This window comes from Hemitrygon akajei, chromosome 3, assembly GCF_048418815.1.
Source record: "Hemitrygon akajei chromosome 3, sHemAka1.3, whole genome shotgun sequence".
NCBI classification, from domain to species: Eukaryota; Metazoa; Chordata; class Chondrichthyes; order Myliobatiformes; family Dasyatidae; genus Hemitrygon; species Hemitrygon akajei.
Window position 1 is genome coordinate 143,439,662 of NC_133126.1, and position 13,966 is coordinate 143,453,627.

At 38.5% G+C, this 13,966-nt stretch overlaps 1 protein-coding gene across 1 annotated transcript in view; it reads left to right on the plus strand.

The window, feature by feature from the left end:
• The window catches only part of gfm1 (G elongation factor, mitochondrial 1), a 63,077-nt gene that overhangs the window by 12,083 nt on the left and 37,028 nt on the right, over positions 1-13,966 (plus strand). The window contains exons 6-11 of the mRNA XM_073040977.1: positions 7,185-7,335; positions 7,608-7,762; positions 8,620-8,704; positions 9,682-9,819; positions 11,874-11,975; positions 12,637-12,693. Of these exons, the coding sequence (XP_072897078.1) occupies positions 7,185-7,335; positions 7,608-7,762; positions 8,620-8,704; positions 9,682-9,819; positions 11,874-11,975; positions 12,637-12,693 (688 nt within the window). The remainder of the gene's footprint in view (positions 1-7,184; positions 7,336-7,607; positions 7,763-8,619; positions 8,705-9,681; positions 9,820-11,873; positions 11,976-12,636; positions 12,694-13,966) is intronic.

Here is a 13,966-nt window from a genome sequence, read left to right on the forward strand (position 1 = left end):
TTGCAGTTACCCTCGGAGCTCTTTTACAGACTTGCAACAAGTTGTGATCCATTAACTAGCTCCCCGATATGAAAAGACTTCGGCTATTACCTATTGGATGGACATGGTCAACACCGCAGATTTCATTGACTTCATTATGGCTGTATGCCGATGAACATAGCATATGCAGAAAACGCTTAGGACATGTCTAATACATGCAAGGTGGAAGCTGTCCTTTTGTTTCTTATACTTTTACATGTGGTGCATTCTTTGCTGCTTTGACAGGTTTGGGAAGCTCAGTTTGGTGTTCAGCCCACAGTTAATGTCCTGCATGATCATTTTTCTGTGGTATGAGGTCCTATCAATTCATTGTCAGTGTAGAGCAATTTCATGATGAGGATCTGTTGTTAATTTGGCTCTCAGATTGACAAGACTGGACAGTTTTCCATCATTTCTGTTGTGGAAATAGATGCTTTCTGTGGTTGAGATGGCATGTGAAAGACTGATTCACCTTAACATGAAAATGTAACCCTTTTTGCCCCCGGTTTGCATTTTGATGGATTTCATTGGTGCCCTGTGATAATGAAATGTTGCCCTTTGGAGTTTGAAAAGAGTAAATGACTCTGAGCATCTTTAGCAAGCTGAAATTTTCTTCAACAACCTAAATGAATCACCCTTGCTTAGACAAGTGAAGAACTTGGTGAGGCCACTGAAGGCAATGTTTATGCCATTTCCTTTCAACTGCTGAATTGAGAAGATCATGTTATGTATAGGTCTCCAAATTCTAAATAAGCTCTGGGATTCTAGTGAATGCTTTCAACCAATATGTGTACTCTGACCAAGGCAACAGACATATGCTTTTTCTGCAATACCCAGTGAGTAAATGCTTTTATATTTGTTACCTTTTTTCATCTTGCATATCCTTGAGAATGAACCCTTCTTTCCATCAAATATTATCCAGTTCAAGCAGATGCTGCAGGAATGCTGCCTGATGAGGAATGGCAGAGCAGCAGCAGGAGATTTGGTCATGGCAAGCAAGTTAATAGTTTTCACCAACGAGAGAAAATCTGCAGATGCTGGAATTCAAAGCACACACGCAAAATGCTGGAGGAGCTCAGCAGGCCATGTAGATCTATGTAAAAGAGAATAGTCGACACTTCAGACCGAAACCCTTAAGCTTTGTCAATAGCTTCACTCCTTTTAGAAATCATACAATTTCTTTCAAATTGGGGCTTGATTATGTATTCTTCCTTCAATTTAATTTCAAATGCAGATCTAGAATCCCTTAGATTTAGTTTCTACTTGCACTGGCCATTATCTAGTTAGTATATTTACATGAGCTAAGGTTCTAGTAGTAAAACTTTCCCATAAGTGGACAAATGTATTTCTCAACTCTTACTTTCTGAAGGATAGACAAAGAATTTTTAATCCTTTCATCAGATAGAAAGGCTTAAGTATATATGAACGAACAGTAATTATTCTGTATTATAACTTAATTTGTAACAGTGCGGTTATTTAGACAAGATAACAGTTTGTTCTTTTTGGCGTTCTTACTGACTTGAGTTACTTCTGTTTTTAGAGTCTTTCCTCTCCTCTGCTATCCCATATTCAACTGTGCAGATTTTTAATTCCAAAATAATGGGGTTAGGGTAGGTGGGAAGTGAAAATGTAAAAAAAATCTTAAACCTAAATTCAATTGTCTACAAATTCACCAAGTTTTAATGATAGCTTAATATAATGAAATAGTGTGCAATTAAGCCAAGTTAAGTCACTTTTATTGTCATTTCCAACATAACTGCTATGTACAGTACATAGTAAAAATGAGACGTTTTTCAGGACCATGGTGTTACATGACACAGTACAAAAACTAGACTGAACTACGTAAAAAAACAACAGAGAGAAAAAAAAAACAACTACACTAGACTACAGACCTATTCAGGACTGCATAAAGTGCACAAAACAGTGCAGGCATTACAATAAATAATAAACAGGACAATAGGGCAGTAAGGTGTCAGTCCAGGCTCTGGGTATTGAGGAGTCTGATAGCTTGGGAGAAAAAACTGTTACATAGTCTGGTCGTGAGAGCCCGAATGCTTTGGTGCCTTTTCCCAGAGAGCAGGAGGGAGAAGAGTTTGTATGAGGGGTGTGTGGGGTCCTTCATAATGCTATTTGCTTTGTGGATGCAGCGTGTAGTGTAAATGTCCGTGATCACGGGAAAAGAGACCCCGATGATCTCAGCAGACCTCACTATCCGCTGCAGGGTCTTGCGATCTGAGATGGTGCAATTTCCGAACCAGGCAGTGATGCAGCTGCTCAGGATGCTCTCAAAACAATCCCTGTAGAATGTGATGAGGATGGGGGGGTGGCAGATGGACTTTCCTCAGCCTTTGCAGAAAGTAGAGACGCTGCTGAGATTTCTTTGCTATGGAGCTGGAGTTGAGGGACCAGGTGAGATTCTCCACCAGGTGAACACCAAGAAATTTGGTGCTCTTAATGATCTCTACCGAGGAGCCGTCGATGTTCAGCGGGGAGTGCCCTCCTGAAGTCAACAACCATCTCTTTTGTTCACATTCAGAGACAGGTTGTTGGCTCTGTACCAGTCTGTTAACCGCTGCGCCTCCTCTCTGTAAGCTGACTCGTCGTTCTTGCTGATGAGACCCACCACGGTCGTGTCATCGGCGAACTTGATGATGTGGTTCAAGCTATGTATTGCAGCGTAGTTGTGGGTCAGCAGAGTGAACAACAGTGGACTGACCACACAGCCCTGGGGAGCCCCCGTGCTCAGTGTGATGGTGTTGGAGATGGCTGCTCACGATCTGGACTGACTGAGGTCTCCCAGTCAGGAAGTCTAAGATCCAGTTGCAAAGGGAGGTGTTCAGGCAAAGTAGGCTCAGCTTTCCAATCAGTTTCTGAGGGATGATTGTGTTGAATGCTGAACTGAAGTCTATGAACAGCATCCGAATGTATGTGTCTTTTTTGTCCAGGTGGGTTAGGGCCAGGTGGAGGGTGATGGCAATGGCGTCATCTGTTGAGCGGTTGGGACGGTACGCAAATTGCAGAGGGTCCAGTGAGGGGGGCAGCAGGGTCTTGATGTGCCTCATGACGAGCCTCTCGAAACACTTCATGATGATGGATGTAATTGCAACGAGACGGTAGTCATTTAGGCAGGACACTGAAGACTTCTTCAGCACGGGGACGATGGTGGCGGCCTTGAAGCACGTTGGAACGGTGGCACTGCTCAGGGAGATGTTGAAGATGTCAGTGAGAACATCTGCTAGCTGGTCTGCACATCCTCTGAGCACTCTACCAGGGATGCTGTCAGTACATGGCTCATTATAGTCTTTTACTGAAGCTCTATACACCAGATATTTTACTCCTGTCTGCCTCACGTGCAAATCTTCCATCAACTCAGTGTTAGACAGTACATTTGTTTACTTTGGCCTTAGCTGTTTAAGAAAGTCCAAATTTATCCTGTCATAGCTCTTAGTCAGGACTGAACATGCAGTTGATCAACAAGCATTTCTTTCTGTTTAGAGAAGGTGAATACAGGCAAGCAACCTTTGTGTATTTGTGAAGCCAGCTCCTGTGAATACTCTTTATGTGAATGACTACTGGAACCATTGGGATTACATTTTCCTTATTGTCCTAAATTGCTTAGTGAAGAAGTTTCAGTGGCTGATTATTGACTTCAGGAGGAGGAAACTGGAGGTCCATGAGTCAGTCCAAATCAGAGGTGGAGAGGGTCAACGACTTTAAATTCCTCAATGTTATTATTTCAGAAGACCTGTCCTGGACCCAGCACATAAATGCAATTACAAAAACATCACTGCAGCATCTCATCTTCCTTAGAAATTTGCGAAGATTTCAGCATGACATCTAAAACTTTGATAAACTTCTTTAGATATGTGGTGGAGAGTATATTGACTGGTTGCATCATGGTCTGGTATAGAAACACCAATGCCCTTGAACGGAAAATCCTACAAAAAAGTAGTGGATACGGCCCAGCCAATCATGGGTAAAGCCCTCCCCACCACTGAGCACATCTACACAGAGCGCTGCCGCAGGAAAGCCTCATTTGTCCAAAAGGACCCTGGCACCCAAGTCATGCTCTCTGCTCTTGGCTGCCATCAGGGAGAAAGTACATGAACTTCAGGACCCACACCACTGGGTTCAGGAACAGTATGACCCCTTAACCATCAGACTCTTGAACTGGGGGGGATAACTTCACTTGCACCATCACTGAACTGTTTCTACAACCCATGGACTAACTTTCAAGGACTCTTCATCTCATGTTCTCAATAATTATTGCTTATTTATTTCTTATTTGTCTTTTTTTTCTTCTATATTTGCATAGTTTGTTGTCTTTTGCACATTGGTTGGTTGTCCATCCTATAGGGTGCAGTCTTTCATTGATTCTATTATCTTTCTTAGATTAACTGAGTATGCCTTAAGAAAGCGAATCTCAGGGTTGTATATGGTGACATGAATGTACTTTGATAATAAATTTACTTTGAACTTTCATTGTATTATTTTTCACAAGTGCTTCTTAAGACTCCCAGTCCAGATGTTGTCTTAATCAACTTTGTTATGATAACATTCCATTATATTGCTTGGGAATTAAATTTCGAAATCCTGAATTTGACTCCAAGTCATATGCTACCAAGTCAAAAATTTTTTTTTCTAAATTCATCAGTTGAAATGATCAAAATATGACCATTACCCCTCCCATCTGAAGTTTTATCATCTTGAATTTTCCTTTTTAAATGCTTAAAGGAGGTGAAAAACATTGGCGTGGACTTGATATTCAGTTGGTACAGCTTCTGTGCTTGGACATTCTGTAATCTTATGACAGGATTAACACATAGAAAACATAGAAACGTAGAAAACGTACAGCAGGGCCCACAAAGCTGTGCCGAGCATGTCCCTGCCTTAGAACTATCTAGGCTATACCCATATCCTTCTATTTTTCAAAGCTCCATGTACCCATCCAGGGGATCTCTTAAAAGACCCTATCGTTCCAGCCTCCACCGCTGCTGCCGGCAGCCCATTCCATGTACCCACCACTCTCTGCATAAAAAAAAAACAACTTACCCCTGACATCTCCTCTGTACCAACTTCCAAGCACCTTAAAAATATGCCCTCTCATGCTAGTCATTTCAGTCCTGGGGAAAAGCCTCTGACTATCCACACGATCAATGCCTCTCATTATCTTGGACACCTCTGTCAGGTCACCTTTCTTCTCCATTGCTCCAAGGAGAAAAGGCCAAGTTCACTCAATCTATTCTCATAAGGCATGCTCCCCAATCCAGGCAACATCCTTGTAAATCTCCTCTGCACCCTTTCTATGGTTTCCACGTCCTTCCTATAGTGAAGCGATCAGAATGGAGCACCCCAAGTGGGGTCTGACCAGGGTCCTATACAGCTGCAACATTACCTCTCAGCTCTTAAACTCAATCCCACAATTGATGAAGGCCAGTGCACCGTATGCCTTACCACAGAGTCAACCTGCGTAGCAGCTTTGAGTGTCCTGTGGATTTGAACCCCAAGATCCCCCTGATCCTCCACACTGCCAAGAGTCTTACCAATAATGCTATATTCTGCCATCATGTTTGACCTACCAAAATGAACCACCTCACACTTATCAGGGTTGAACTCCATCTGCCATTTCTCAGCCCAGTTTTGCATCCTATTAATGTCCCGTTGTAACCTCTGACAGCCCTCCACACTATCCACACCTCCTCCAACCTTTGTGTCATCAGCAAATTTACTAACCCATCGCTCCACTTCCTCATCCAGGCCATTTATAAAAATCACAAAGAGCAGGGGTCCCAAAACAGATCCCTGAGGCACACCACTGGTCACTGACCTCCATGCAGAATATGACCCGTCTACAACCACTCTTTGCCTTCTGTGTGCAACCATTTCTGGATCCACAAAGCAATGTCCCCTTGGATCCCATGCCTCCTTACTTTCTCAATAAGCCTTGCATGGGGTACCTTATCAAATGCCTTGCTAAAATCCATATACACTACATCTACTGCTCTAACTTAATCAATGTGTTTAGTCACATCCTCAAAAAAATTCAATCAAGCTCATAAGGCACAACCTGCCTTTGACAAAGCCATGCTGACTATTCCTAATCATATTATGTCTCTCCAACTGTTCATAAATCCTGCCTCTCAGGATCTTGTCCATCAACTTACCAACCACTGAAGTAAGACTCAGTGGTCTATAATTTCCTGGGCTGTCCCTACTCCCTTTCTTGAATAAGGGAACAACATCCGCAACCCTCCAATCTTCCGGAACCTCTCCTGTCCTCATTGATGATGCAAAGATCATTGCCAGAGGCTCAGCAGTCTCCTGCCTCACTTCCCATAGTAGCCTGGGGTACATCCCATCCAGTCCCGGTGACTTATCCAACTTACACCACTAATTGTAATTTCAAGGTTTCTTGTGCAAATATTGTAAATCATTTGAAGTACAGCTGGTATAATAAGTATGTAATGCTGTCTTCAAATCAGATGTTGAATTTGATTTTGATTTTCACTTGAGACAGTTTACTTCATAATTTGTTTTGTTCTCTGTGTACCCAAGTCCTGATCATGCACATAGAAATAATGTAAATTTATAAAGAAACTAGCAATGAGCTGATTTGTGGGGGAGTCTGGTGTTTACACCATTTCACTTTGAAAAGCGGATATTGTTTTCGTACTTTTCTCTGTTAAAACACCATTCAGTGTTATCGATAAATCTCTATTTAACCAAACACCATTGCAAAATACATTGACATATAATCCACCGTATTTGCTTCTTCTACTGCATTAAATATGTCAGGTACAAATTGCATTTTACAAATCTCTGCTTGTTGAATAAAATCAGCATGAGTTTTATCCATGTTAGTACTTCCAGAAACCCCTTACTAATGTCAGCTGGAATGTTACATTGCATATCATCTTTAAACAAGAAGTATTATATTTTCATAGCTTCTATATCCAATGGTACTTAAAAGATCAGAGTCAGGTTCTCAGATATTATACATGTACTGTTGTAATAATTTGACATATTGTTTGAAACCTGGATAAGTTTTAAGCTATAAAGAATTTTGGCTTTATGTGTTTGGTTTTATTACTTGTTAGTAACTGATGAAATACAAGGCATATATTGAAGGATTTGAATACAAATTAATATCTGTCTTATTTGCTTAGTCAAAATATTAGGTATGATGACATTCCTGCTGATATGCGTGCAGAAGCTGCAGACAGACGTCAGGAGCTGGTTGAGTGTGTGGCCAATGTGGATGAGCAGCTTGGAGAAATGTTTCTTGAAGAGAAAGTTCCTACAATTGCTGATCTGAAGGTATGTTTTTTTGACAGATAGGATATGGTGCCAGACTTCAAATGCTTGCAGACTTCTTGTAAGTCATTATCTATAAGAAGCAAGTGAGATGTTGACGAACTTTATTCAATGCATTTAGATCTCATTTTACAGATTTCATATCATTGTCTTTCTGGAATAAAGGTGACACAAAAGCTGAGAGTGAAGCAACTGTTGAAATCATTTTGTTTTTTTAATTGTAAAGTTTATCTAGTGGCTGTATTGAGATCTTTTTTGTCTTTATTGATTTCTAGGCTGCTATAAGGAGAGTAACTATAAGCAGGTTATTCTCTCCTGTGTTAGTGGGAAGTGCTTTGAAAAATAAAGGTGTGCAGCCACTGTTGGATGCTGTTCTAGACTATCTACCAGATCCAAGTGAAGTCCAAAATTTTGCCATTGCTAACCAGGAGTAAGTTTTTTTTTGTTACTGATTTTAAAAACTTCAATCATTAGCATGATCATGAAAATTATTCAACTAATGGTTATACTGATCGTTATTGTTTTTGTCCTGTGATAAGGGTCGAGTTTAACTGCTATTAGAATTTGAAGCTTTAACTCTAAGGGAGACAAATCTGTTCTCACAACAAGAACTTACTCAGCCAGAAAAACATGATAAAAAGGATAGGCAATCTAACCTTCAAGCTCAGATCATACTTGTGGAGTTCAGATTCTTTAAGCTGTTTATCTGTTCAATTTGTTTAGATTCATTGGTAATATATCGACAGGCCTGTGATTATTTTTCTATGTCAGTACTATGTATATAGCAGTATATGCCATGGCACATTGTAGCCAGCAGATCTTTAAAAAATGGATGTTTTTAAAAAGGAAAAAAGAAGAAACAATCTGAAGGGATTTGTACCCTAAGAGCTTAATAAATGGAGGGTTTTATTTTGAAAGAGAATGGCAGGCTGGAGAAGTGGAGGTGAAGAGTGGAAAATCCAGAATGTCATGACTAGGCTGCTGAAGTTGTGGCATGCTGTACCAAAGCAAATGGAGAATGCAGAGTTGGTCAGAATTTGTGAAATAGAAAATGGAGGCTTTTGTTGTTGGATCGGCTCCTGGGATAGGGAGGGCCAAGTTTTGGCAGGAATTTAAACAGGTTATTTTGCACATTAAAAAATTAACGTTCATGAGAAGTGGGGTGAATACTAAACAGGGCTAATGTAGGATGGAATGAAAGTAGCAGATTTGATTGCATTGATATTTTCACAAGTTAACTGTAAAATCTGAGTGAAAAATACATTTAAAAAACATTATTTTCTTCAGGAATTCAGAAGATTATGTGAAAGTTTGTATGGATCCTAAAAGAGATGCATCTTACCCATTCGTAGGTTTAGCCTTCAAACTTGAGGTAATTTGATGATGATTACATTCTTTTGCTTATGCATTTAATTCCATAGCTAGGTAAAAGATGACTGTTCTGGCAAACTTTTAAGTTGCTCCTTAAAATAGGGTTCGGTAGTTTTTATTAACATTGAATGAAATTTTACATAATCTATCACTCAAAGTTAGTATATTTCGTGCCAGAGAAGCAAAAAGCTCATTTCCCTCATGCAACAAAACATGACATTTGCAAGTAGTTTTGATGGAAATTATCATCATTTAAAAGGTTTATGAAACCAACTGCAGATAAGAAACAAAGAAAAAATAAATCAACCGAAATGCCACATGATTGAAGATTAATCTGGAATCTCATGTTTTTCTTGTTTGTAGTCTTGTTTTGATTACAGTTGCTTGCCAGTGATAAAAACAAATGAAATAAGTATGTGATATTGTGGCTGTAAGTTCATTAAATATAGGACTTGACAATATAGGATTAATTAAACAGTTAATTGTTTCAGAGTGACTTATAATTGTTGAATCTCCTTTGAATACTTCCATGTGCAATTTTCCAATTGTTAGATTACTTTTAAATCTAATGATTGATTGCCTAAAAAAGCTCAGTAGCCAAATAAACAAATTGCATTGGTGATAAACCTGGAACTTTATTTTAAAAAGCTGTTCTTCATTGACTTTCAAATTTAGTTGAAGCAAATTTGTATCATAGACCTAACTACTGATATTTTCATTTGCTATCAGGAAAGGTTGATTACATTAATTTTCTGTAATCTGCAAAATAATTTCAACCTTTAAAAATTGTAACCTTAATATTTACATGTAGTATTTAACTAAGTTTAATGTAACTGAAAAGCACAGTTGGACTTGTTTTCTTCAGTTGCAATAATACAATTTTTTTAATGAATAAGAATTCCACTACTACATATGAATATGAATTATACTGAGAAAAGCTTTACTTGCATAAGTATAGTTTTCCTTTTGTTTTATCAGGCAGGCAAATTTGGACAGTTAACATATATTCGAGTTTACCAAGGCATGCTGAAAAAAAGTGAAAACATATACAACACACGAACTGGCAAAAAGATTCGAGTGCAGCGCTTAGTTCGAATGCATGCAGATCAAATGGAGGTATGACTTCTATTTAATCTATGAAATATCTTTCCTTGACCTGTACATTCTCCAGTTTACTTTTAATGCACATAATTCTGTATCCATTCTCTGCCCATCCAACCTATATGTTATTTTGTGATATAACCCATGTACTCAGATTAGAAAACTGCAATTTTTATTCAGAACGATGTCTAAAAGTCTTAGTTTTTCTTTTGATCTTGAAGTTTACCTTGTGAAGTTAGCATTTTGTATGTCAAATTTTTTTAAAGAATTTTTATGATTCTAATGCTTGCTGCTCACGTGATAACCATATGTATCATAAATCCAAACAAAAATAAAAAAACTAAAGTGAAGGCAGTTGATTTTAACCATCAGTATAGGACAGGCAGTATTGTCATGTGATTATGTCCTTAAGACATAGGAGCAGAATTAGGCAATTTGGCCCATCGAGTCTGATCCACCATTCATCATACTGATCCTTTCTCCCCTCCTCCTTGGCCCCACTCCATAGCCTTCTCCCCATAACCTTTGACATGTTGTCCAATCAAGAACCTATCAAGCTCTGCCTTAAATACACCGGACAACCTGGCCTCCACAACTGCCTGTTGTAATAAGTACCACAAATTCACCACTCTGGCTAAAGAAATTTCTCTGCATCTCTGTTTTAAATGGACGCCCCTCTATCCTGAGGCTGTGCCCTCTTGTCCTAGACTCCCCTACCATGGGAACCATTCTTTCCACATCTACTCCGTCTAGGCCTTTCAGTATTTGCAAGGATTCAATGAGATCTCTCCTCATCCTTTTAAGTTCCAGCAAGTACAGACCCAGAGCCATCACATATGATAACCCTTTCATTCCCGGAATCATCTTTGTGAGCCTGCTCTGAACCCTGTCCAATGCTAGCACATCTTCTCTTAGATGAGGAGCCCAAAGCTGTTCACAATACTCAAGGTGAGGCCTCACTAGTGCCTTCTCAGCATCACATTCCTGCTCTTGTATTCTGGACCTCTTGAAATGAATGCTAGCATTGCATTTGCCTTCCTCATTGCTGACTCTGCCTACAAGCTAATCTTTAGGGTGTTCTGCACCAGGGCTCCTGAGTCTCTTTGCACCTTAGATTTTTGAATTTTCTTCCTATTTAGAAAATAGTCTGCACATTTATTCCTTCTCCCAAAGTGCATGACTGTGCATCTTCCAACATTGTATTTCATTTGTCATTTTCTTGCCCATTCTCCTAATCTAATTCCTTCTTCAGCCAACCTGTTTCCTCAACATTGCCTGCCCCTCCACCAATCTTTGTATCCGGGCAAACTTGGCAACAAAGCCATCTGTTCCACCTTCTAAATCATTGATATACAGCATAAAAAGAAACAGTCCCAACACCAACCCCTGCAGAACACCACTAGTCACTAGCAGCCAACCAGAAAAGAACCCTTTTATTCCCACTCGCTGCTTCCTACCAATTAGCCGATGCCATAACCATGCCAGTACCTTTCCTGTAGTACAATGGGCTCTTAACTTGGTCAGCAACCCTATGTGTCGCGCCTTGTCAAAGGCCTTCTGAAAGTCCAAATATGCAACATCCACTGCATTCCCTTTATCTGTCCTACTTGAAGGCTATCCATTATACGAAGGCAAATACAGGAATTGCCTTATACTCATTAAAGTAAGTTGGATATCATTCTGTCATGCATCAGACTCCACATTAATTTACATTAATCTCTTTACAGTGATTTAATAAGTTGGAAGAAACCTGCCAAAATTTTTAATTGTTTCAGTTTTGTCTCACGCAATTTGTTCAACAATGCAAAATTCTTCTGTGCAGTTGTTAAGTATTTGTTGAAATTAAATGATTGCTTTCTTGATTAGATTTGACTACAAAACTTTCAGTTCATTGGTGGAAGTGGTACAAGCTATAGTCTGCCAAAACTGAATGTTTGAACATTATGATCAAGTTAATTAGTAAGACACTTCATTTGGTTTTATTTGATGGGAATAAAAATAATGTAAACATTAATGGCTAATTGTTTCAATTTACCCATGAAAAATAATTTTCCACTTTTCTTTGCTAGGATATGGAGGAAGTTTTTGCTGGTGACATTTGTGCTTTATTTGGCATTGATTGTGCAAGTGGTGATACGTTTACCTCGAAAACAAACAGCAATCTTTCAATGGTAAGGAAGGAACTATCAGCAAAATCTTGCAAATATTTTTAGTTTCTCCAACTATGATAGTAAGATACACACTCCTCCAGAAAATCCATCTTGTCTTTTGAAATTCAATTAAGATCGGGCAACAAGGGAAAATATGTGACTCTGTCAGTCTACAAGTCTTGTAATCATTTGAAGCAGTTCATATTATGAATTTCTGTGACAAGTAATTTATTACCCACTGGAGCTCAGCTGTTTAAACTTTGTATTCACTGTTGTTCTGCACTTGTTCTCATATATTCAAGTTCTCCCCAGTTGTTGCGTTGATTTAGTGAACTGCAGCTAACCAGTTGTTTTATTTATAAGTTTCATTTGGTAAAATTGTAAAGATATTCTGATGCAGAAAATAGTTGTAAGCATGTGAACTGAATGGTTCAATTGGCTTTCTTCCATTTTTGCCTCAAAATAACCAGATTATAAATTTATTTCATTAAAATCTGGTAACTAACATGAAATAAATTTATTTTGTTTTATTTTCAAGTTCCTTAAATCACAACATTTTAAAATGTTTGCTGTTGAAGATGCACCAACAAAATAATTTAGAAATTCACTGGAACTTAATGAAAAAATAATCTGTTAATGCAATCTGTGATATTACAAATGTGATACTAATTTTTTTTTACAGGAGTCTATTCATGTTCCTGAACCTGTGATATCAGTTGCAATAAAGCCTGTTAATAAGGTATGCATTTCTAGATCCATACTTCTGAACTGTATTTTCTATGTGTTGAATTCCATTCCATACATTTATTTTGAACAGTAAGCTCGAAGTTTCTAGATCTTTTCTCCATAATTCAAAACGCTGGAGTATAAAGTCCTCCTAAGTGTACTAATAAAGGCAAATATCGCAAAATAGCTTGTGAATTTGTGTTACTCGTTCTCAACCAGTCTCAGATCATCTTGAAGAGGATTGGCTAGAAATAAATATTGTATAAATATTACTCAAGTACTTTGTTGGCCTTCTAAAAATCGCAAAGAATGACAAAGTTTCCATCATAATTTGAAGCGGGAACAATAATGTAAAAATAGATTGGATGAATAATCCTGTACCATGCTGAATCTCTAAATAAATAAATAGGTTGTGAAGTAATTTATTATAGCAAAATTACATTTTATAATTTTCACCCCTAAATTGATCTTTTTATCCAGGTTAATTTAATGCTTTACTGTGCAATGTATTTACTTAATGTTTTACCTTTTGTGTTTAGAAACATAAGATGATGAGAGGCATTGATAGTGTGGCTAGTCAGAGGCTTCTTCCCAGGGATAAAATGGCTAACACGAGAGGGCACAGTTTTAAGGTGTTTGGAAGTAGGTGCAGAGGAGATGTCAGGGGTATGTTTTTTATGCAGAATGGTGAGTGCGTGGAATGGGCTGCCAGTAATGGTGGTGGAGGCGGATACGATAGGATCTTTTAAGGGACTCCTGGATAGGTACATGGAGCTTAGAAAAATGGCGGGCTACGGGCAACCCTAGGCAATTTCTAAAGTAAGTACATGTTTGGCACAGCATTGTGGGCCGAAGGGTCTGTATTGTGCTGTAGGTTTTCAATGTTTCTAAAAAGTAATATTCTAAGTAAATACATTACACTGGTTAGATTTAAGGACAAATAGGTTTTCTTAAATATTTATGTTTAAAATAAGAATATTTAAGATAACCTATGCTTCTGTGCATAACAATTGAATAACGGCAGAGGACATTAGATAGAAAATGTTTCTTTTAAATCATTTAGTATTCTTGGTTCCCTAAGTTCTCCAATTAAAATCACAAGTTACAGTCGGCCCTCCTTATCCCCGGGGGTTTGGTTCTGGGACTCCCCGCGAATACCAAAAAACGAGGATGCTCAAATCCCTTATTTAACCTGTCTCAGTGTGATGGTCTTTAGGACCCAGCGCAGCTGTGAATCCGCAGTGTTTCTGTTCATGAAAATAATAATGATCACGATTGAAAATAAA